This window comes from Rhinatrema bivittatum, chromosome 2 (genome assembly GCF_901001135.1).
Source record: "Rhinatrema bivittatum chromosome 2, aRhiBiv1.1, whole genome shotgun sequence".
Taxonomy (NCBI): domain Eukaryota; kingdom Metazoa; phylum Chordata; class Amphibia; order Gymnophiona; family Rhinatrematidae; genus Rhinatrema; species Rhinatrema bivittatum.
In genome coordinates this window covers 587005380-587028600 of record NC_042616.1, presented here as the reverse complement: position 1 = coordinate 587028600, position 23221 = coordinate 587005380, and the positions used below count along the sequence as shown (strand labels likewise).

General features: G+C 45.1%; 1 protein-coding gene across 1 annotated transcript in view; it reads right to left on the bottom strand.

Annotated features, from left to right (window-relative positions):
- Window positions 1-18372, bottom strand: part of DLGAP1 (DLG associated protein 1) — a 437388-nt gene extending 419016 nt beyond the window's left edge. The window contains 1 exon segment of the mRNA XM_029591059.1: window positions 17357-18372. Coding sequence (XP_029446919.1) covers window positions 17357-18310 — 954 coding nt within the window. The 5' untranslated portion in view covers window positions 18311-18372.
- Window positions 18373-23221: the final 4849 nt, after the last annotated feature.

The following is a 23221-nucleotide window of genomic DNA, read 5'->3' as shown; positions in this document are numbered from 1 at the left end:
CTAAAAGAATGCCTATCCGTCCACATGGAAATGACCATTATCTGCCTGCAAACGCTAGGTTTTATAATAAATTATGAGAATTCCAATCTACAACCAACACAATCCATACAGTTTACAGGAACTCAAACAGACTCACTGCAATTCAGAGCTTTCCTCTCCGAGGACAGAGCTCAGAAACTTTGTTTCTTAGCAAGTTGTTTACATCTCCAGTCCTTCACATTGGCCTTTCACATCCTGATGCTTCTAGGGTACATAGCCACAGTGATACATGTGGTCCCCTTAACCTGTCTACATATGCAATGTCTGTAGTAGGTATAAACTCATTGGAATCAGTTCTTCCAACCCCTTTCAGCCAGAATTCTCATTACCAATTTCATGAAAACAGATATCAATTGGTGGCTCTGCCCAGAAGTGTTGTAGGTGGAAGTCCCACTTCAACTAGAGCCACATCAGATTATACTAACCACCGATGTCTTCACTTGAGGATGGGGAGCTCATCTTCTTCAGTTCAAAACACAGGTGCTGTGGTCTCCTCAAGAGACTTTGTTCCAAATAAATCTTCTGGAACTAAGGGTAATGTGGTGCACACTAGAAGTTTTCCAACATTTGCTTTAAGGAAAGAACATAATGATTCATATAGATAACCAAGTAGTCATGTATTACCTAAACAAGCAAGGGGGAATGGGTTCTTGGATTCTTTGTCAAGAGGCACTAAAATGTTAGAAACAGGCATTTATATTCCGGGGATTGTGAATACAGAGGCAGACAGACTCAGCAGTGTTCTGCCCGCACAAATGGGCTCTATCGCAGGAGGTGGCTGACCACTTATTTTGACACTGGGGTTGTCCTTGGATAGATTTGTTCACCACAGAGGGGAACAGAAAGATAAACCACTTTGGCTCCATTTATCCCAGTCCACATAGGGAAGCTTTGAATGCCTTCATGATCTCATGGACAAGAGGACTCTCTATGCCTTCCCTCTGATACACTTTATAGCCTAAACAGTGCAGAAATGCATGCAAAACCATGCCAGAATGATCTTAGTAGCCCCAGTGTGGCTGAGACAACCATGGTATGCATATCTCATACAACTTTCAGTAAGCCCCCCACAGAGTCTGGGGAGTAACCAGGATATGGTGCAGTGACTATTCCATCAATCTATTTGCCTGCAAACCTTGCCAGTTACTGGAATATTTCCATCTTTCCAGTGGGGGCCTAGCAACCTCGTCTATTTGCATGCATCTCAGGACTATAGCAGTTTATCATAACCAGGTGAATGAATCCATGATCTCTGTACATCCACTTCTCTCCCACTTCATGAGAGGCCTTCTTCATTTTTCCCCTCAGGCAGAAGCTACCTGTACCCTGGAACATTAAACTGGTGCTAATGGCACGTATGGAACCTCCTTTCGAGCCTCTAGACACTGCTGAACTAAAGTTCCTGATGTGGAAAGTGGTCTTCCTGACAGAGGTTAGATTCACATGAAGAGTAAATGAGTTGCAGGCATTAGTACATTTCCCTCCATATCTTCAATTTTTCCACGACAAGGTGGTCCTTCGAACCCATCCAAAGTTCTTATCAAAAGTGGTATCAGTCTTTCACTTAAACCAGGCAATCATGCTTTCCATTTTCTTACCAAAGCCACATAAACAGGAACAGGAACGGCACCTGCATACTCTGGACTGCAAAAGAGCTTTAACATATTACAAACATAAGTCATAGGAACATAAGAGGTCCTCCCATCTCTTTGTCTCTTATGACCCTAATAAACTAGGAATGCCAGTGGCAAAGTGAACTCTCTCCAATTAGATAACGTCCTGCATGCAGTACTGTTATAATTATAATTCTCAATCAATTTAATCAATTTATCTGACTCATTCTATAAAGGCGCATCAAATTTGAGCTATAATGGCCTCAATAGCAAACTTACATAACATGCCCATCGAAGAAATTTGCAAAGCAGCTACCTGGTCATTGGTTCATACCTTCACATCTCACTACTACTACCTGGATGAATTAGCAAACACAGACAGCTCAGTGGGATGGGTGGTGCTGCATCACTTAACATCCTGGTAATTGCTGTCCACAGAGGAGTTTGGTTTGCCAAAAAAAAAAAAAAAAAAGCAACAGAAGTGAACGACATACCAATTGGTAGCAACCCTCAGCTTGGGACTCCCCATTCAGCATGGATAATTCAACTTGCTTATCGACAGAAAAAAGCAAGTTTGCTTACCATAAATGGTGTTTTCCATAGATAGCAGGATGACTTAACCATGCATTCCCGCCGTCCTCCCTGGACAGCAACTATACATATGATTATACAATTTTTCTTCTTGAATACAGACAGAAGAATTCTGGAACACTGATTGCGCGGGAACTGCCGCACATGCCCAGTAGAGCTAAAGTTCTAAAAACTTTGAGATACATCTCCACCTAATACTGCCTGATGATGTCATCCATTCAGCATGGTTAATTCATCCTGCTATCTATGAAAAACACAGCTTTCAGTAAGCAAACTTGCTTTTTTCTCCGCTCCAGAAACTTGGCACCAGGAGGGTACCTTGGGGTATCAGCTGGGTTAGCTGACAGTTCTCTCCTGATCAAACAAATATTTCTCTGCCTCGCCTTGTTCCTGCACAAGGCCTGACCGCGACTTAGACCAGGGTTTTCCTTCACTTGAAGACAAATGCAAGAATAAAGAGGTTTACTTCCTCAACTTATCTTATTTATTATATTTTGGAGATAAATTATACCACTTTATTCTTATCAAGCCCATATTATTGTTTTAACTCTCTCCTGTCCTAAGGCCACTCTTTAGGTGTGTATGCTGTATTCAAACATAAATATTTCAAGGACACCGCTCCCTTCTGGTTGGATTTGATCACTTGGCTTGGCTTTACAAACTCAAGGTCAAGGCGAGTTACATTCAGGTACCATATAGTAGGTATTTCCCTATCCTCAGAGTGCTTACAATCAAAAGGCCTTATTTACTAAGCATTTTCCCCATAATCAGAATGGGAAAAAAGCTTTATTAAATCAGTCCCTAAGTTTGTACCTGATTTAATGGAGTTTGAATTGACTTGTTCAATGTCACAAAGAACATCATTAGGATGTCAGCTCTGGCTTCCCTGATTCTCAGCCTGCTGCTATAACCTCAAGGCTGCTCCTCCACCTCTAATGACAAAAAGCAACTTCCGTGCATAGAAACTACTAGATCTATATGCCAGAACTAGAAAAATGGGAGTTACTTTCCAAAGCACCAAATACTATAAATAGAGAAGAAAAAATGAATATGATGGACTTTTGTCTTCTTTAGAAGACCAAGCAGATTACAGTAAATCCATGTTGGCAGTACTAATGCTTTAAATCAGCTTATAATTTAGAACTGCAGAAAAGAAAGTTGAATGCATAAAAGTAAAAATGTAAAATATGTCACATATATATATATATATATATATATATATATATATATATATAATAAAAAACAAAATGGTACTTGAGACAGTAATAGTTCCTTTATGTTCTGCAGAACACTGTTTCTGGATACCTTTTTGCCCTTTCTTTACAACCTAGCTGGATCAGATTATCAAATAAATGCTCAAAGAGAAAAGTGGAACTCTGGTATGGCAGAAGAAGCCATTGGCACATAATCCTTTCAAAAAAGAACCTACTGAGAGTTTGCCTGACAGACCTGTGGAGCACCTGTCATCAGGTAATGCCATGCTGGAGGTCTGATCTGGAGACTTGTGCCCACTGCTGCTGCTGCTCTGGTCAGCCAGGGTTGGGAGCTCTGCAGAGGTGATTTAAACAGTTTCTGGGCAGAAAGAAGAGGGAGAACTAAGGCGTCACTTTATAATGAAGCTGACTGCTACCCTCCTGAGCTTTTATCTGTTTCTCTAGAGTCATGCTGACAGCTTAAGGAGCTGTTGTCACTATTGTGCTCAGATAAAATTTGAAATGCAGTAGACGCCCTTTAATTTACTCAATCTCATTTTTGACGAGAGAAAGTTATTTTTAAAAATTATAAATATGCACAAACTTCATCATGTTCCTGCTAAAACAATATTTAGGATCTCCTTCACTATGACTTTTTTCCCATTCTGTGTCCATGGGAAAAGACCTTGATTAATCAGGCCCTTAGTGTTTCCATCTTTGAGCTGTAAGTCTATGTGGCAGATTTCTGTAATTGCTGAACATCAGGCATTCTACTTGTGTTGGACATCTCATAGCCATCAGGATACTTAGGGGCCTATGCAATAAAATGTGTAACTCATTAAACAGGCTGGAAATCAATCTAGCCTCTCTTACGGGCCGATACAGTATAGTGCGCTCCGATGGAGCGCACTGTTAACCCGCCATTGGACGCACGTTTTCCCTTACCCCTTATTCAGTAAGGGGCTGAAAACGCGCGTCCAACCCACCGAACCTAATAGCGCCCTCAACATTCATGTTGAGGGCGCTATTAGGTTCGGGACCTCCGACTTAATATCATGGCGATATTAAGTCGGAGGTCCTGAAGGGTAAAAAAAGTAAAAAAAAAATAAAAAAAATTTGAAGTCAGCCTGCGGCTGTCGGGTCAAAAACCAGACGCTCAATTTTGCCGGCGTCCAGTTTCCGAGTCCGTGGCTGTCAGCGGGCTCGAGAACCGACACCGGCAAAATTGAGCGTCAGTTATCAAACCCGCTGACAGCTGCTGCTCTGGTCCAAAAGGAGGCGCTAGGGACGCGCTAGTGTCCCTAGTGCCTCCTTTTGCCCGTTTCTACCGCCGGGCCTCATTTAAATACTGAATCGCACGCACAGGCGGGACTTTACTGAATTGGCCCGTTAGGGATTGTAGGAGCTTCCTCAGTCACCAAATGTGGGTCTGCCAGTCTTCAATATGAAGGACTATGTTGTCCAAATATCAGGTCCTTGATGCTGGACACAGCCTTCTAGAGGCTGAAAGGAAAACCCTATACTGAACCTAAACTGACATGGATAGCAAATTCAGTCTGAGGAAAAGGGGGATCTGGTAAGACCCTTTGTCAGCCCCATTGTGGAGACAGACTGCCTTGGAAAGGCTCAGTCTATTGGTTCATTGATTCTAGGCATTGGGTATGAATTCAATTTACATATATTGTGTGGCAATAGTACCAAAAGTATGATACAGGTCTATATCTAAAGAGAGGTTAAATTAAACTTAAAGATGAGAACTTGTTATCTAATAGCATCAACAGATCTAAATACTTAATAAGTGCTTAAGTATGAAAGCGAACAGCCAAAAATTAGTCTCACTCCTTAATCTTGGGCAATAGTTTTGATGAGTAGAAGGTTTAAATGAGAATCCGTCAGTGCACAAGAGAAAAGAAGCAACATAATTTGCAAAGTGAGAAAAAATTCTTTAAAGAATTAGACCAGCAAACAACGAAACAACAAGTGGCAAAAAGCATAAATGCAGTGGTAAATATGGAGTTACTTCAGAAACTCCCCGTGGTTCAAAACCTGACACAGGAATAACTAAAGAGAGATAAACTTAAATTTAAAGATGAGAGATTGATAATTGCAGCACAGGATAGTGGACTACAGACAAGATGGTTCACAGCAAAAAATGGTAAAAAAACAGATAAATGCAGATTCTGTTAAACAGAACTGTAAATGGGTGCACACCTCATTGTTGGATGTCATAAGCTGATGTCGGAAGGCCATGTACTGGAAGGCAAAATAAAGTGGCAAGGGCCATTCACTAGAAAATAGGGGTGGGAGGAAAAAAAACATTTCATTTTTCTTTTTCTTTTTGGAGGGATGGTTTCCCGCGAATTTTGTTTCATCTAATAGTTATTTTATTAAAAATCAAAATAAACATTAAACCTCTCTACCCCCAAAAATGAAAAAAATAAAAGAGAAACGGGGCCTCCTGAGGCCTCCCATGCCCCCCATTCATTCTTACCACCCAAAAAAAGCCAGGGTGAGGATCCTCCCCATCCACCACTTACCCGGTCCAGGGGGATCAGACGCCGAGGCCTAGGCTCAGCCAAAGCCTGGGACTTGCGTAGGGCCTAGGCCGATGTTGTGGCAACCTACTGTGTCAAGGCCTATGCAAGACTGAGGCATCGGCCTAGTCCCAGGCTGAAGTCTTGGCCTTATGTAGGCCTAGGCCACGACCTCAGCCTAGGCCCTACACAAGGCCCAGGCTTTGAGAGCTGGACCCAACACCTGGACCTCATCCCAGGCCTGATGTCAGGGCCCGACCCAGAGGCTGGGTCCTAATGCCTAGAGCTCAGCCTAGGCCAGGGCCTGGGCCCAGGCCCAATACCTGTCAAGTCCGGACACCAGGTCCCAACTTCTGGCATTGCACTCGGGTCTAGGCCGAGGCCCCTGTTCTGGACTCATCCTATTCCCTACATGAGGCCCCAGATTCAGGCCTGGATCTAAGCCCAACAGATCAATTTTTTGTTCTCAAAATGAAACATGAAAACTAATGAAATTTTGTCGGATTTTCAATCATTTTGCTTTGAGAATGAAATGAAATGAAATAGGAAATGTCATTTAATTTCCTACTTCATTTCTTCTGAATGCCCATCCCTATTAGAAACTATGTAAACACTATAACATTGCAATACCAGAAAAGCACTGGGATCATGATCCTGACAGAATTGCAGAGAATGAAGAAATTGTGATCTGGGACATTTTTGTTCGACCAATATAAAGTAGTGCTCTCTACCTGGGTAACATCAATCTAGGTTGAGAGAACATTGCACAAATCTCATCTTTGGGTGAGGTTTCTCACTCCGAAGGTCATCAAATCTTCACTAGAGAGCACTGTTCTGGTCTTACATCTCACTTTGAATGTCAAAGTAGCCCCAGCCCCTACACTAATACCTAAACCTCACCTTGAGTTAGTAGGTAGGCCTCCCATAGAGATATAAATACCTACCTAGTGTGAGGGCATTACAGCTAGGTGCTCTCTCTCTCTCTTTCTCTCTCTCTCTCTCCCCCAGTGGTGGTAGGAGGGCCCTGATAGCTAGGTTGGCTCTCCAGGAGATTAAAACCACTAAAAATGACATTTGCAAAAGCACCATATAGCACTTTGATAATTCCAAATTCTTAGTCCTTAAGCTCAGGAAACAGACATCACAAACACAGATTAATAAAGTAAGAGGTCAGGAAGGTCAATTAATTTATGATCCCATTCAATCAATTTGCCAATTGTTTATAAATAATTTGTCAATCAGTCAACAACTTGTTGAAGACCAATAATCAGTCAACAACTTATTGAAGACCAATATGGATTTATTTTGGGGAGTAGGACATCAGATAATGTCCATAGAGTGATTAGTGTCATTTGGGCACAAAGGAGGGCAATCTAGCATCAATGATGCTAGGCTATTGATGCTGAAAAAGCATTCGATAGGGTTCACTGGCCCTTTGTGTAATGTGTGCTCAAAAAAATGAGGCTTGGAGACAATTTTATCAGCTGGATACAAAAGCTATACGATACCCTGCAGGCCTGCATAAAAATTAATGGAGGATACGCAGAGATCTTTGTGCTGATGAAGGATACTCAGCAAGGTTTCCATTATCCCTTTCCTTTTTGCTATGATAATAGAACCTCTAGCAGAGAAGATTAGGCAAAACCTACACATTAGGGGGGTCTTAATTGACAGACAGGAGTACAAAATATTACTTTTTACCAATGATGTTCTGTTTACTCTATCTAAAACAGTTACTTTGCTACCTGTTTTAATTACAGAACTTAGTGCATATGGGTTTACGGTCAACATAACCAAATCAGAAATTCTGAATATCAATCATCCAGATTCCATGGTAGATCAACTGAAACGTAACTTTATATTTCAATGGACCTGTAACCATATAAAATATTTAGGAGTCAAAATTACCAGAAATTATCAACAGATGACTCAAGATCCAAAGGAAATTATTGGTGCTTCTCTGGAAATAAAAGCTCCCTAGAGTTTCTAAGAAAATGTTATTCTTGCCAAAGGGGCTGGGAGTCCGTAATATTGCAAACTACTATAAAATCACATAAATTAGGGCAATCTTAGAGGGGTATTTCATTTTTCATTTCATTTTATTTGCATTTATGTATTGCCTATTTGCAAAAAACTATACATCAATATCCCACAGCTGCACATTGGGTAGTAATGGAACAGTTCTTTTTAGGGAATACTCATATCTCTTTTTATTTGTGGTTGCTGAAAGGACAGCGTATTCAAACAGCAATACACACACAATCCTTTTATTAGACACATGGTGGAGGTCTGGGAAACTCTTAAACTGTGATTGTCAGCCTGGGGGACACATTTGCCATTTTTACTGATCCATTTTAACAAAGAGTTTCTATTGGGGGAGTTTTCGGTATCAGGAAATAGTGGGATCGACTCGTTTAGGTAATTAATGGCTTCCCAGGACTGGTTGAATTTTTTAACTTCAAAAGACAAATGTAAATTGAGAGAAGCAGATAGGTATGCTTACATGAAGACACAATATTATGTTAAAATGATATTAGGGAAATGGCAGATATGTGTATAAATATTCTACATTTGAGAGATACTGTTACGCTTGGGCTGAGTTCAGGGATAGTGAACACCACCCAAAAGGGTGGCTCCAGGTGGAGAGAGACAGGGATGGATGGAAACCGTGTCTGGGTCCCGGCTGGGTCAGGGCAGACAGCAAGTAGCAGTGTCTGGGTCTAGGCTGGGTCAGGGCAGGCGGCAGTTAGCAGTGTCTAGGTTCAGGCTGGGTCAGGGCAGGAGGCAGAGCAAGGCAGGTCAGAAGGCCCGTAGGCCACACACACACAGAAGGCCCGTAGGCCAGACACCGTAAGCGGGGCAAGGCAGGTCAGAAGGCCCGTAGGCCACACACCGTAAGTGGGGCAAGGCAGGTCAGAAGGCCCGTAGGCCACACACACACAGAAGGCCCGTAGGCCACACACCGTAAGCGGGGCAAGCCAGGTCAGAAGGCCCGTAGGCCACACACACACAGAAGGCCCGTAGGCCACACACCGTAAGCAGGGCAAGGCAGGTCAGAAGGCCCGTAGGCCACACACACACAGAAGGCCCGTAGGCCACACACCGTAAGCGGGGCAAGGCAGGTCAGAAGGCCCGTAGGCCACACACACACAGAAGGCCCGTAGGCCACACACCGTAAGCGGGGCAAGGCAAGGCAAGACAAGACAAGGTAGAAGGCCCGAAGGCCGCGCAAGGCAAGACAAGACAAGGTAGAAGGCCCGAAGGCCGCGCAAGGCAAGGCAAGGCAAGACAGAAGGCCCGAAGGCCACGCAAGGCAGGGCAAGGCAAGACAAGGTAGAAGGCCCGAAGGCCACGCAAGGCAGGGCAAGGCAAGACAAGGTAGAAGGCCCGAAGGCCACGCAAGGCAGGGCAAGGCAAGACAAGGTAGAAGGCCCGAAGGCCACGCAAGGCAAGGCAAGGCAAGGCAAGACAGAAGGCCCGAAGGCCACGCAAGGCAAGGCAAGACAGAAGGCCCAAAGGCCACGCAAGGCAAGGCAAGACAGAAGGCCCGAAGGCCACACAAGGCAAGGCAAGACAGAAAGCCCGAAGGCCCCGCAAGGCAAGGCAAGACAGAAGGCCCGAAGGCCCCGCAAGGCAGGGCAAGGCAAGACAGAAGGCCCGAAGGCCACGCAAGGCAGGGCAGGGCAAGACAGAAGGCCCGAAGGCCACGCAAGGCAAGGCAAGAGAAAAGGCCCCAAGGCTAGGCAAAGCAAGGTCGAAGGACCACACGCACAGCAAGCAAGGAAGGCTAGAGCAGGGAGCCCAGGCGAGCTCGATGCCGAAGCACTGAGGGAACTGTCAGGCAGGGTTATAAGGGAAAGCCCAGAACATAGAGAGGAGAAGGGAGATAGACTGGGCCTGTCAGGAGAGCCAGCTCTAGAGGGACCCCTGGTAGTGAGGCGGTTGCACAGCAGCCATAGCCGTAACAGTACCCCCCCCTCAAGGCCTCCCCCTCCTCCTGGATCCCATTTTTGCAGGAGGTACGCAATAATAACGTGAGACCACTCCGGGGGCGATGCGGCAGGTTCAACTCCCTCCCAAGGCAGCAAGGCAGTCCATAACCCTTCCTGGAGTAATAAGGCAGACACAACCCCAACCTGGGGCAGCAACATAGTCCATAACCCCTCCTGGGACAAGGCGGCAGAGTTAGACCCCTCCTGGGGTAGCAGAGGCGGTGCAGATTTCCATAACCCCTCCTGGGGTGACAAGGGGAACATAAACCCCACCTGGGGCAGAGAAATAGTTCGTAATCCCTCCTGAGACGACAGCAGGACTGGTCCGGACCCCTCCAGGATCGGCATCAGGGCCGGCACAGACTCCTCCAGGGTCGGCGACCGTAGGACCAGTACGGGCCCCTCCCGAGTCGGCAGCTGGATCGGTACAGCAGGCTCAGATGGTTGAGTAACAAAGTCTGTTGGCAGGCCTGGTTCGGACCCCTCCGGGGACTGCAGCAGGGCCGGTTCGGACCCCTCCGGGGACTGCAGCAGGGCCGGTTCGGACCCCTCCGGGGACGGCAGCAGGACCGGTTCAGCAGGCTCGGGTGGCTGAGTCAGAAAGTCTGTCAGTAGGACCGGTTCGGACCCCTCCGGGGACGGCAGCAGGACCGGTTCAGTAGACTCAGATGGCTGAGTCAGAAAGTCTGTCAGTAGGACCGGTTCGGACCCCTCCGGGGACGGCAGCAGGACCGGTTCAGCAGGCTCGGATGGCTGAGTCAGAAAGTCTGTCAGTAGGACCGGTTCGGACCCCTCCGGGGACGGCAGCAGGGCCGGTTCGAGCCCCTCTGGGAGTGGCAGCAGGACCGGTTCGAGCCCCTCCGGGGGCGGCAGCAGGACTGGTTCGAGCCCCTCCGGGGGTGGCAGCAGGACTGGTTCAGTAGACTCAGATGGCTGAGTCGGAAAGTCTGTCAGTAGGACCGGTTCGGACCCCTCCGGGAACGACAGCAGGGCCGGTTCGGACTCCTCCGAGGACGGCAGCAAAGCCGGTTCGAGCCCCTCCGGGGGCGACAGCAGGACCGGTTCGGACCCCTCCAGGAGCAGCAGCAAAACCGGTTCGGACCCCTCCAGGGGCGGCAGCAAGACCGGTTCGGACCCCTCCGGGGGCGGCAGCAAGACTGGTTCGGCAGTTTCAGACGGCTGAGAGACACAGTCTGTCAGTAGGACCAGTTCAGACCCCTCCAGGGGCGGCAGCAAGACCGGTTCGGACCCCTCCAGGGGCGGCAGCAAGACCGGTTCGGCAGTTTCAGACGGCTGAGAGACACAGTCTGTCAGTAGGACCGGTTCAGATCCTTCCGGGGCCAGCAGCAGGACCGGTTCGAGCCCCTCTGGGGGTGAAGCAGCGGGTTCGGACTCCACTCGAGGCGATGCAGCGGGCTCGGAACCCTCTTGGGATGATGCAACAGGTTCAGGCCCCTCTTGGGGTGATGCAACAGGTTCGGGCCCCTCTCGGGGTGATGAAACAGGCTTGGACCCCTCTCGGGGTGATGCCACAGGTTCAGACCCCTCGCGGGGTGATGCCACAGACTTGGGCCCCTTGCGGGGAGATGCAGCAGACTTGGACCCCTCTTGGGGTGGTGCAGCAGGCTCAGGCCCCTCTTGGGGTAATGCAGCAGTCTTGGAAACCCGCTCGGGATGATGCAACAGGTTCAGACCCCTCGCGGGGTGATGCCACAGACTTGGGCCCCTTGCGGGGGGATGCAGCAGACTTGGACCCCTCTTGGGGTGGTGCAGCAGGCTCAGGCCCCTCTTGGGGTAATGCAGCAGTCTTGGAACCCGCTCGGGATGATGCAACAGGTTCAGACCCCTCGCGGGGTGATGCCACAGACTTGGGCCCCTTGCGGGGAGATGCAGCAGACTTGGACCCCTCTTGGGGTGGTGCAGCAGGCTCAGGCCCCTCTTGGGGTAATGCAGCAGTCTTGGAACCCGCTCGGGATGATGCAACAGGTTCAGGCCCCTCATGGGGTAATGCAGCATGCTTGGGTGGCAGAGCAACAAGGTTAGAATTAAGGCGCAGGGAGGACAAAGATTGTACTGCCGTGGGCTTGATACCTTGAGTCAGAAGCTCCTGCTTTTGTTTCTGGAGGAGCTGCTTAGAGAGGGCACAGGCAGTTCTAGGACGTCTAGGGAAGGTGCTCGATAGTGTCTTAACTGCAGCTGTGGGAAGCAGAGCTCTGCTAGAGTTAATTACTTCTCTCAGCTTTCGTTTCTGAGGCTCTAGCGTGGAAGTTATAGAAGGCTTCTTAACCCGGTGAGTTCTAAGATTTTCAGAATTAATACTTGTTTCCTGGTAGCAAGTTTTTTCCAAAGTGTCCAGAGATGAAGTGCTAGAATGCTTAATCCATAAACTGTTACATGAAATAATGTTGCTAGCTGGGCCAGAAGCTGAACGCCCGGTAGTAGAACTAGCTGAGCTTTTGGGAGAAACAGATGGCCCGTTAGCTTTGCAGCGGGGGCAGGGTTCGCCTGGAGGCAAAAGGCACGGAATACATGAACATTTCCACCATCCTGGCTGTGGAGTAGAACAGTTTAAACACTCTTGATAGACAGAGACATTTCTCTTATTGCAGTTACTGCACAACCAGTGTTCCTGACCAGCAAGTTGACAGGCTAGACAGTTCTGATAGCTTAGGTAATTCAAAGTCTGACAGGAATTGCAGGTATAAAACTTTGAAGGAGGCATCTTGTAATAGTGAAAAAAAAGTTGACTCACCAGTTTAGCACACAGACCTATCTCTTCCCCTGGAAATTTGATGGCTTCGGCATACTGTTACGCTTGGGCTGAGTTCAGGGGTAGTGAACACCACCCAAAAGGGTGGCTCCAGGTGGAGAGAGACAGGGATGGATGGAAACCGTGTCTGGGTCCCGGCTGGGTCAGGGCAGACAGCAAGTAGCAGTGTCTGGGTCTAGGCTGGGTCAGGGCAGGCGGCAGTTAGCAGTGTCTAGGTTCAGGCTGGGTCAGGGCAGGAGGCAGAGCAAGGCAGGTCAGAAGGCCCGTAGGCCACACACACACAGAAGGCCCGTAGGCCAGACACTGTAAGCGGGGCAAGGCAGGTCAGAAGGCCCGTAGGCCACACACCGTAAGCGGGGCAAGGCAGGTCAGAAGGCCCGTAGGCCACACACACACAGAAGGCCCGTAGGCCACACACCGTAAGCGGGGCAAGGCAGGTCAGAAGGCCCGTAGGCCACACACACACAGAAGGCCCGTAGGCCACACACCGTAAGCGGGGCAAGGCAGGTCAGAAGGCCCGTAGGCCACACACACACAGAAGGCCCGTAGGCCACACACCGTAAGCGGGGCAAGGCAGGTCAGAAGGCCCGTAGGCCACACACACACAGAAGGCCCGTAGGCCACACACCGTAAGTGGGGCAAGGCAGGTCAGAAGGCCCGTAGGCCACACACACACAGAAGGCCCGTAGGCCACACACCGTAAGCGGGGCAAGGCAAGGCAAGACAAGACAAGGTAGAAGGCCCGAAGGCCGCGCAAGGCAAGGCAAGGCAAGACAGAAGGCCCGAAGGCCACGCAAGGCAAGGCAAGGCAAGACAGAAGGCCCGAAGGCCACGCAAGGCAGGGCAAGGCAAGACAAGGTAGAAGGCCCGAAGGCCACGCAAGGCAAGACAAGGTAGAAGGCCCGAAGGCCGCGCAAGGCAAGGCAAGACAGAAGGCCCGAAGGCCACGCAAGGCAAGGCAAGACAGAAGGCCCGAAGGCCACGCAAGGCATGGCAAGGCAAGACAGAAGGCCCGAAGGCCACGCAAGGCAGGGCAGGGCAAGACAGAAGGCCCGAAGGCCACGCAAGGCAAGGCAAGGCAAGAGAAAAGGCTCCAAGGCTAGGCAAAGCAAGGTCGAAGGACCACACGCACAACAAGCAAGGAAGGCTAGAGCAGGGAGCCCAGGCGAGCTCGATGCCGAAGCACTGAGGGAACTGTCAGGCAGGGTTATAAGGGAAAGCCCAGAACATAGAGAGGAGAAGGGAGATAGACTGGGCCTGTCAGGAAAGCCAGCTCTAGAGGGACCCCTGGTGGTGAGGCGGTTGCACAGCAGCCATAGCCGTAACAGTTATTGTACAAAGGGGCTCCCAATGAAAGGTTTTATATCTAAAGTCTACAAAGAAATAAGTATGGTTGAGGGTGGAAATTAAAACATGAGAGGGACTTGGCGAAAGATTTATTCTGTGAAATAGATGAAGTATGGTAAATATAATCAGGTAGAAGATGACTAAAACGTCTGCATCAACGCGCTTAGTGGAGATTAAAATTCATTTAAAATATATTTTAGGTGGTGTACACTCCTCAGACATTGAAATGTATTTTTAAGACTGTGTCAGACAGCTGTTGGAGGGAATCTGGGCAAACAACAATCGTGGTCTTTTGGGAACAAGTGAAACAACTCAGTTAGGACATTTCTAAGATTCAGTTGGGTAAAGTTCCTCTTGAGTATCTCCTTCAGGACCCCACAGAAGGAGTTCCAGACAATATGAGTAACTTTGATTAGCCAGATATCTTGGCAGCAAAATGTAAACGAGTAGGGCAATGGAAACAAAAGCTCTCACCTAGTATAACCTCTGGATACAAGCGATTAATGGGAATTCATCAAATGGATAAGTTGACCATGTCAAGAAGAAATTCTATCCCCTTTTTGTTTGAATTTGGACAGTTTTTCATACTTGGGATGCAGAGAATGGATGGAAATATTGGAAACACTGAGGGGGAATGGGATGGGGAGGTGCTGTATTAATATGAACTATAAGAGAAAAGTTGTATTCTTTATGGTGTTCATATATTCATGTTAATACCTATTAAAAAGAAGGTAAAAAGAATAGATATTGCAGAGAAGAGAGACCAAAATGATAAAGGGGTTGGAATGACTTCTTTATGATAAAGGCTAAAGAGGTTAGAAGTCTTCAGTTTGGACAAGTGACAGCTAAGGAGAGATATGATAGAGGTCTATGAAATCATTAGTGGAGTGAAACAGGTAAATGCAAGGTGGTTATTAATGTTTATGCTTTCAAAAATTAAAGACTAGGGACACTTCATGAATTGACTAAGTAGCACATTTAAAACAAATCAGAAAAAATATTTTTTCACTCAACACACAATAAAACTCTGGAATTCGTTGCCAGAAGACGTGGTAAAGGCAGTTAGCATAGCTGAGTATAAAAAAGATGTGGATAGTTCCTGAAGGAAAAGCACATAGTTATTAACCAGTTAGACTTGGGGAAAGCAACTGCTTATCACTGTGAATAAACAGTATGGACATTTTCTACTATTTGGGATCCTGCTAGGTACTTGTGACCTGGATTGACCGCTGCTGGAAAAGGCTTGATGGACTCTTGGTCTGAACCAGTTATGGAAGTTCTTATGCTTTATTCAAAACCATGAAATCCATAAATAGTTACTTGCAGCAAAATTAACAAAATATCTAATTAAACATCTTAAGATTTATTCTATTAAACAGTCCTTCCTGACTACTTCCACTATTTTCTATCAAACTAAGGGGGGTATTTTCTAAGCACTTATCGCACGCGAAAAGGGCCTTTTCGTGGCAGTAACATTAAAATTAGGGGGAGGGGAGGAGTCAGAGCGGAGATAGAGAGGAGTCAGCGGCGGCGGCACCGCTGCCGGAGATAATTTTTTGAACACTATTGCTGGCAATAGCGCGGGGAATAGCAGTACCTTTTACGGTGGCACTATGGCGGTAGTAGCCTGCAGCCTGCCACACAGGGGCAGGCAAAATCACACCACTGTGATGCGATCGGCTATGGGCTATTGCCCGCCCGCCCCCTCCTTCGCCCCCGCCCCCTTTAGCGCAGGCTTCATCATTCCGCATGGAATGATGAAGCCTGGCCCAAATGCCCAGAAGGTAACAAAATAATTCCAATAGCTGACTGCAGACTCTTATTTTAGATAAACCTATTAATTCAATATTTTTCAAAAGTATACAGTTTTTTATTGTTATTCAGAATTTGTTAAGGATTGGTCACCTCTGCAAAAAGCAAAAAAAAAAAAAATAAATTCCACTTTTTCTACTGAAGCACAAGTTTAATTTAATTTCTTAATAAACTTTCATTTTAGAAAAAAAAAGAATTCCTATTAAAGCAAATCTAGCTGTACCATAATTACTTTTTACAGTTATAAATAAGGATTCGTCTTTAGTAAATGAAGGATTACGGCTTGCTTTTAAAATAAATCAGAGTAAGGCACCAGTGATTAAATATGAATAGATTGAAATGCTAAGACACTAGAGAGCTGAATGTCAGGTTCAAATATATCGTAATACTAATTGGAAACACTTGATCTTCTGATTTACCAATCATTTTAGACAAGGCATTTATCTGTTTTCAACTTTGTTATTTCATTTGTAAGTTGTAGGTTATGCTGTTCGTCAATTGTTTTTAGTGTTATTTGTTATATTGTACATATATTTGTATTATTAAGCGTCCGGAACCCCCGCTGAACGACCTCCTGCAGTCGATCTCCTGCCAGCGCCATTTTCCGTACGGAAAACGATTCGCGGCAGGAAATTGCTCCCGGACCCCCGCTGGACCCCCAGGGACTTTTGGCCAGCTTGGGGGGGCCTCCTGACCCCCACAAGACTTGCCAAAAGTCCAGCGGGGGTCCGGAACGACCTCCTGCAGTCGAATCATGTTGGTCTATGGCCGCCGCCATTTTGCGCCGCCATTTTGCAAAATGGCGGCGCAGAATGGCGCCGGCTGAAGACAACACGATTCAATTGCAAGAGGCCGTTCCGGACTGCCGCTGGACCCCCAGGTAATTTAAGGCATTTGGGGGGGGGTTCGGGAGGGTGGGGGATTTAATTTAAAGGGTCGGGGGTGGGTTTTAGGGGGTTTTAGTGTGCCGGTTTTCCTGCCCTCCCCCTTCCCCCAATTTACGATTTTTTGACGATAAATCGGGGGAATTGGTATTGTATCGTGGCCCTAACGATTTTTGACGATTTAAAATATATCGGACGATATTTTAAATCATCAAAAAACGATTCACATCCCTAGTTTTAAATACATAAATAAATACATTTCCAAACAATGAGTATTTTTTAATCTAATGTAATAAAACATTATAGACTTAGAAAATGTATAAAGAAAGCAATTATCTTTTCCAAGCTAGTGCTCAGTCTCTGAATTTTTTCTTCTCAAAGATTAGTTTGAAATATTAGAATTTAATATTCATGTAGATACAATTTTTTTAAATCTTTTATTTTGGACAGATTACCTTTTATTTAGTTCTACTTAGAATAAAGCAAGGAACATTACTAGAAAAAAACATGAATGTAAAAATGATCATAATCAGGAGAGAAAGAAACAGTGTAATTTAGTGTACTTAGCCTGTACCACATACCTGAAGGTACTGGCAAGACCGTTCTGGCTGGTTTGGCTCTGATTTCACCACAGCTTGATCCATATTAAGTGATCCTTTCTGGTAAACTTCACGGGCTCTGCTCACTGTAAGTGAGGATGACCAGGAGCTTTTCTTCATTAACTGGCTATCCAAGTTTATGGGCAAGTTTGAACATGTAGAGCATTTAACATCATTATTGCTTCTAGATGACTTTAATGCATGTTCATTAATAGTATTGTAGGCTTCCATGAAGTATTGGGAAGTTGATCTATCAGGGCATCTTCCCATAGTCATAACTGCAGTGGGACCATGATAAATACAAACATCGTTGTCCAAGTTATCCTCTGAACTCCACCATCCTGACATGTTGGATCGGGGCTTGATTTCAGGCTTCCTATCTTTGCTTTTGCTACGCTTCCCATATCTCACAGTTTGTGTCTCCTCTGGGCTTGTTTTGTTGCCATTGACATTCCCTTTTGTTGGTCCCTCAAGAGAATGGGACTTTGTGAAGAGCTTTTGAACAGAATGGACCAAGTGCCGAATCCTTCCTGGGCTATCACTGCGTTGTTCTACTGCAGTGCGCTTGTACTGTAAGGTATGGTAGCCATCTCTGTTGATAGGAAGCTGTCTTTCAAATTTGTCCAAAAGGTTGGCAGGAATTCGGTTGGCCTTGCCAATTGTTCCATGGGGGACCAGGGCAGATTCCTCTTTAGAATCATTGTGGGAATTATAATGTCTCCGAGGAAAAGTGCTGCTAGCAATCTGGTCACCATAAGGCATCATGCATTCTGCTGGAAATGAGTTCCTTTGAACATAGTAGGGGTGATCTACTTGGTGAGGGTCCACTGGATTTAACAAATATGGCTTTCTGTCTGGGTAATGTGGCAGAGCATCACAAGAAGGGTCACAGGTAACTCCATGATGGTGGCTGCGGATGCTTGACAACCCTTTCATGGTAGAGGCAAAGAATGTCACCAAATCATTTAATATGTGCTGTTAGAAGATAGGTCCTTACGAAAGGCCTAGAAGAATGAAGAACAACAAATGCTTTGAGAATTTAGCTATTCACTCAAACTATTAAAATCACTTTCCATTTATGTCTATTATTCTTGGATCAGGTTCTTAGTAAATCGTGTTCTTCACTATGAAGTGATATTATCAGACAGTTACGCTTTTGTTCAAACTGAATTCATCAGCATTTTTGAAAATGTATTTCATACTTTTCCAACTAGAAGAAGTTAAAGCATGCTGCAATAGTTTAGGGTTTAGAGAAGAAAGACAGTACAACAAATAAATAAATACATCAGAGGGACAATCATAGTTGCATTGATGTAGACAAATACATTAAATAAATACCATCCCAGCAGTTAATCGCAACAATATTGTATTGTCATCCTATCTATCAAAGTCTGTATCCATACTGTAGGGCAGCATTCTGTGGACAGAGAGATTTTCAAAGTACTTAGCCTATCTATGGATAGATTAGAAATGTCAGAAAAAGAATTTTGCCCACTTTGCCCCTCCTATACAATTTGAATCCTTATCCCAGAGAGAAAATACATGAAAGAAATGAGATCTTTTGAAAACAAGCCCTGTTGCAGTCCGTATTTTGACTTACAAGGCTTGTTGCAAAGCAATTGCTTGTCTGTTCTTCCATCTGATTCCATATTTGTCTTATCTTTTAGACCAGTGCTTCTCAATCTGAAGCCTCACACAACAGGTCTGGTTTTCAAGATAGCACAATAAATATGCATGAGATATATTTAGAGATATTTTCATACACTGGAAACTCGGCACAATACTATTGGATTAAATTACTTGTTTCTTCTTTTGCTCAATTCTTAAATTTAGTACTTTTCAGCAAAAGTCAGCAGTTTTTGCAGAGGTTTCTGCTTGCACAATTTTTTCTGAGGATTTTTTTTCCCTTCCTGCATCTGTAGGCCTGAAGTAAGTTTAGAAACAAAAAAAAAGAAGACCAAAAAGGTAGAGGGGAAAGGGCGGAGGATGTATGGGAAGGGAAGGTGGGGTTGGGGGGGGTAGGGATTTTCCCTCCGAGGATGCCACGATTTCGGAGTGGCCTGGGAGGGAACGGGGGAAGGCAGCGTGGCTCGGTGCGTGCAAGGTGCGCATGTTATAAAATCGGGCGTACATGTGTGCGCGCCGGGTAACACGCGCACATGTATGCTCGCACGCTCCTTTTCAAAATCTACCCCATAATGTGGTGGTATAAAAATGGTTGCAATAAAGACAGCATGGCCATGGTAACACTACTGTGTTGTACTAAGTGGACCAAAGTGCAAATAAAAAAGAACTGAGGTCTGCACAACACACCTCCCCTGATACAGGTGAGGGGCTTCTAAGCATCACTTGGCATGAGAGAAAGAGAGAACTTCTGTAGAGACTAATATGTCACTTTGTTTATACCATTGTAAGAGGTGGCACTTTTAATGCATAGTAGGCTTTGCGGGTGGGGGGTGGTTTTACATACACAGTAGGAAGTACAAACATCCAAGTACACATCACAAACAAGCTAGGCAGAGAGTGGAACAAGCTAGGTAGAGAGTGCATTGTACAAATCAACTCCTCTTGTACCTTTCATCAATTGAAATGACAGAAAATCTTCAGTGACGTGTACTTTGCTGTTCGTACCTCCTATTGTTATATAAAACTACCCCCCCCCCCAAAGCCCACTCCAAGTTTAAAGTGTCCCCTCTTATAGTAGTATAAATAGTAGAGTGACAAGTTAGTCTTTATAGTATCTCTTTCTCTCTCAGCACCTGAAGTAAAACATAGCACAGCATAATACAATGCAGGAGCAGGGAAATTAGTCTAACCACACCCCCTTTTTCCTCACAGATGCTATTTCCGCTTTATTTATAGCATTTTGATAAATTTAGGGGTAAGCTTGGCACTTACAGGGTCATTTATCAAATTGCTATAAGGCGTTTTCGCATGCGTTAAGGAGTTTTCGCATGCATTAAGCCCCTTTAACGCATGCAAAAATGCCTTAACACATGCGAAAACGCCTGCAAAAACATCATAATGCACGGTGCGATGCAAATCAGAAAAAAGGGAGGAGTTTGGGGCATGATTTGTGACTGAGTGGGCTGGGTTAACAATTTTGCGAAGCCATATCGCTTGGCTTTAATGCATATTTTAACTACACCTTTGTGATAGGGTTTTATCACACGTGATTTTTTTCACAGATGCCGTTTTTAGCTCCTGGAGCCAGCCTAGCTGTCAGGTCCCTTCTCCAAGAAGAGAGAAAGAGAGAGAGAGCCTCTCAGCCGAGCTTGATGTTACCCAGGTAGAGAGTCCATCAAGCTAAGTTGAGAGAACATTGCACAAATCTCATCTTTGGGTAAGTTTCCTCATGCCGAAGGTCATCAAATCTTCACAAGAGAGCACTGTTCTGTTCATATGTCTCATATTGATTGTCAAAATGGCCCCTAACCCCTACACTAATACCTATAGGAGGTGGGCCTCCTAGGCCCACCTCCTATAGGTATTAGTGTAGGGCCCCTAACCCCTACACTAATCTCTATAGGAGGTGGGCCTCCTATAGAGATATAAATACCTACCTAGGATGGGGCATTATGGTAATGTTTCTCTCTCTCTCTCTCTCTCTTTCTCTCTCTCTCTCTTCCCCCCACAGGTATTATTGCCTATTACCATAAATCACATGCAATATTTATGCATTTTGATAAATCCAGGCCTTAGCTAGACAAATGCAGAGATTTGAAAATCCCATCTGTCTGACCACCCCTAACATAACCGGATAAGGACTTCCTCAGAAAATCATTTCTGCTGGTTCTGTTTATTAAAGTGAATGATAGATGTGCCATGAAATATTCTGCTGGAATTGATGCAAGCACATTTCCCATTGCCTGTCATTGAATTGTATCCTTTCCCTATACTTTCATGCTCTGTTTTGATCAAATTAAAATTGAGATTTATGATCTGTCTCACTGTAACTTAACTAATTTCAAATCCTTTTTATCTCTTAAAGCCCATCCCAGATGGCACTGGGAAACCATGCCAGCCCTGAGTGCTGGAAGGATGTCTCCTTCAAGATGATCCCATGTGATGCTATCTGGTGTCAATTTTCAATGACTTACACAGCACTTGTATTAGCAAATTTTCAGAAGGGCAGGAGTACATGCATATTTTTGTTGCCATGAAGAAAAATATAGATGTAATTTTCAAAAGGATTTATGTGTCTAAAACTGGGTTTTAGGCATGTAAATGTGCTTTTGAAAATTATTATAATATATTCTACATTTACATGTTAACTCTTTTGAAAATTCACTCCTATGTGCATATAATGAGGGTGTTTTAAGGGCATTTCGAGGTGAGGTTTAGAAGTACACATTAACAAATTTTATAAACAGAGTATGCCGATATTTCATCATAAGAACATAAGAAATTGCCATGCTGGGTCAGACCAAGGCTCCATCAAGCCCAGCATCCTGTTTCCAACAGAGGCCAAACCAGGCCATAAGAACCTGGCAATTACCCAAACACTAAGAAGATCCCATGCTACTGATTCAATTAATAGCAGTGGCTATTCCCTAAGTAAACTTGATTAATAGCTGTTAATGGACTTCTCCTCCAAGAACTTATCCAAACCTTTTTTGAACCCAGCTACACTAACTGCACTAACTACATCCTCTGGCAACAAATTCCAGAGCTTTATTGTGCGTTGAGTGAAAAATAATTTTCTCAGATTAGTCTTAAATGTGCTACATGCTAACTTCATGGAATGCCCCCTAGTCCTTCTATTTATTCGAAAGTGTAAATAACCGAGTCAAATCTACTCGTTCAATACCTCTCATGATCTTAAAGACCCTTATCATATCCCCCCTCAGCCGTCTCTTCTCCAAGCTGAACAGCCCTAACCTCTTCAGCCTTTCCTCATACGGGAGCTGTTCCATCCCCTTTAGCATTTTGGTTGCCCTTCTCTGTACCTTCTCCATCGCAACTATATCTATTTTGAGATGTGGCGACCAGAATTGTACATAGTATTCAAGGTGTGGTCTCACCATGGAGCGATATAGGGGCATTATGACATTTTCCGTTCTATTAACCATTCCCTTCCTAATAATTCCTAACATTCTGTTTGCTTTTTGACTGCTGCAGCACACTGAGCTGTCAATTTCAAAGTATTATCCACTATGATGCCTAGATCTTTTTTCTGGGTGGTAGTTCCTAATATGGAATCTCACATCGTGTAACTATAGGCAAGGATTATTTTTCCCTATATGCAACAACTTGCACTTGTCCACATTAAATTTCATCTGCCATTTGGATGCCCAGTCTTCCAGTCTTGCAAGTTCCTCCTGTAATGTATCACAGTCTGCTTGTGATTTAACTACTCTGAATAATTTTGTATCATCTGCAAATTTGATAACCTCACTCGTCGTATTCCTTTCCAGATCATTTATATATATATATCAAAAAGCACCGGTCCAAGTACAGATCCCTGAGGCACTCCATTGTTTACCCTTTTCCACTGAGAAAATTGACCATTTAATCCTACACTCTGTTTCCTGTTTTTTTACCAGTTTGTAATCCATGAAAGGACTTCGCCTCCTATCCCGTGACTTTTTAGTTTCCGTAGAAGCCTCTCATGAGGGACTTTGTCAAACGTCTTCTGAAAATCCAAATACACTACATCTACCGGTTCACCTTTATCCACATGTTTATTAACCTCTTCAAAAAAATGAAGCAGGTTTGTTAGGCAAGACTTCCCTTGGCTAAATCCATGTTGACTGTGTTCCACTAAATCATGTCTTTCTATATGCTCTATGATTTTGATCTTTAGAATAGTTTCCACTATTTTTCCCGGCACTGAAGTCAAGCTCA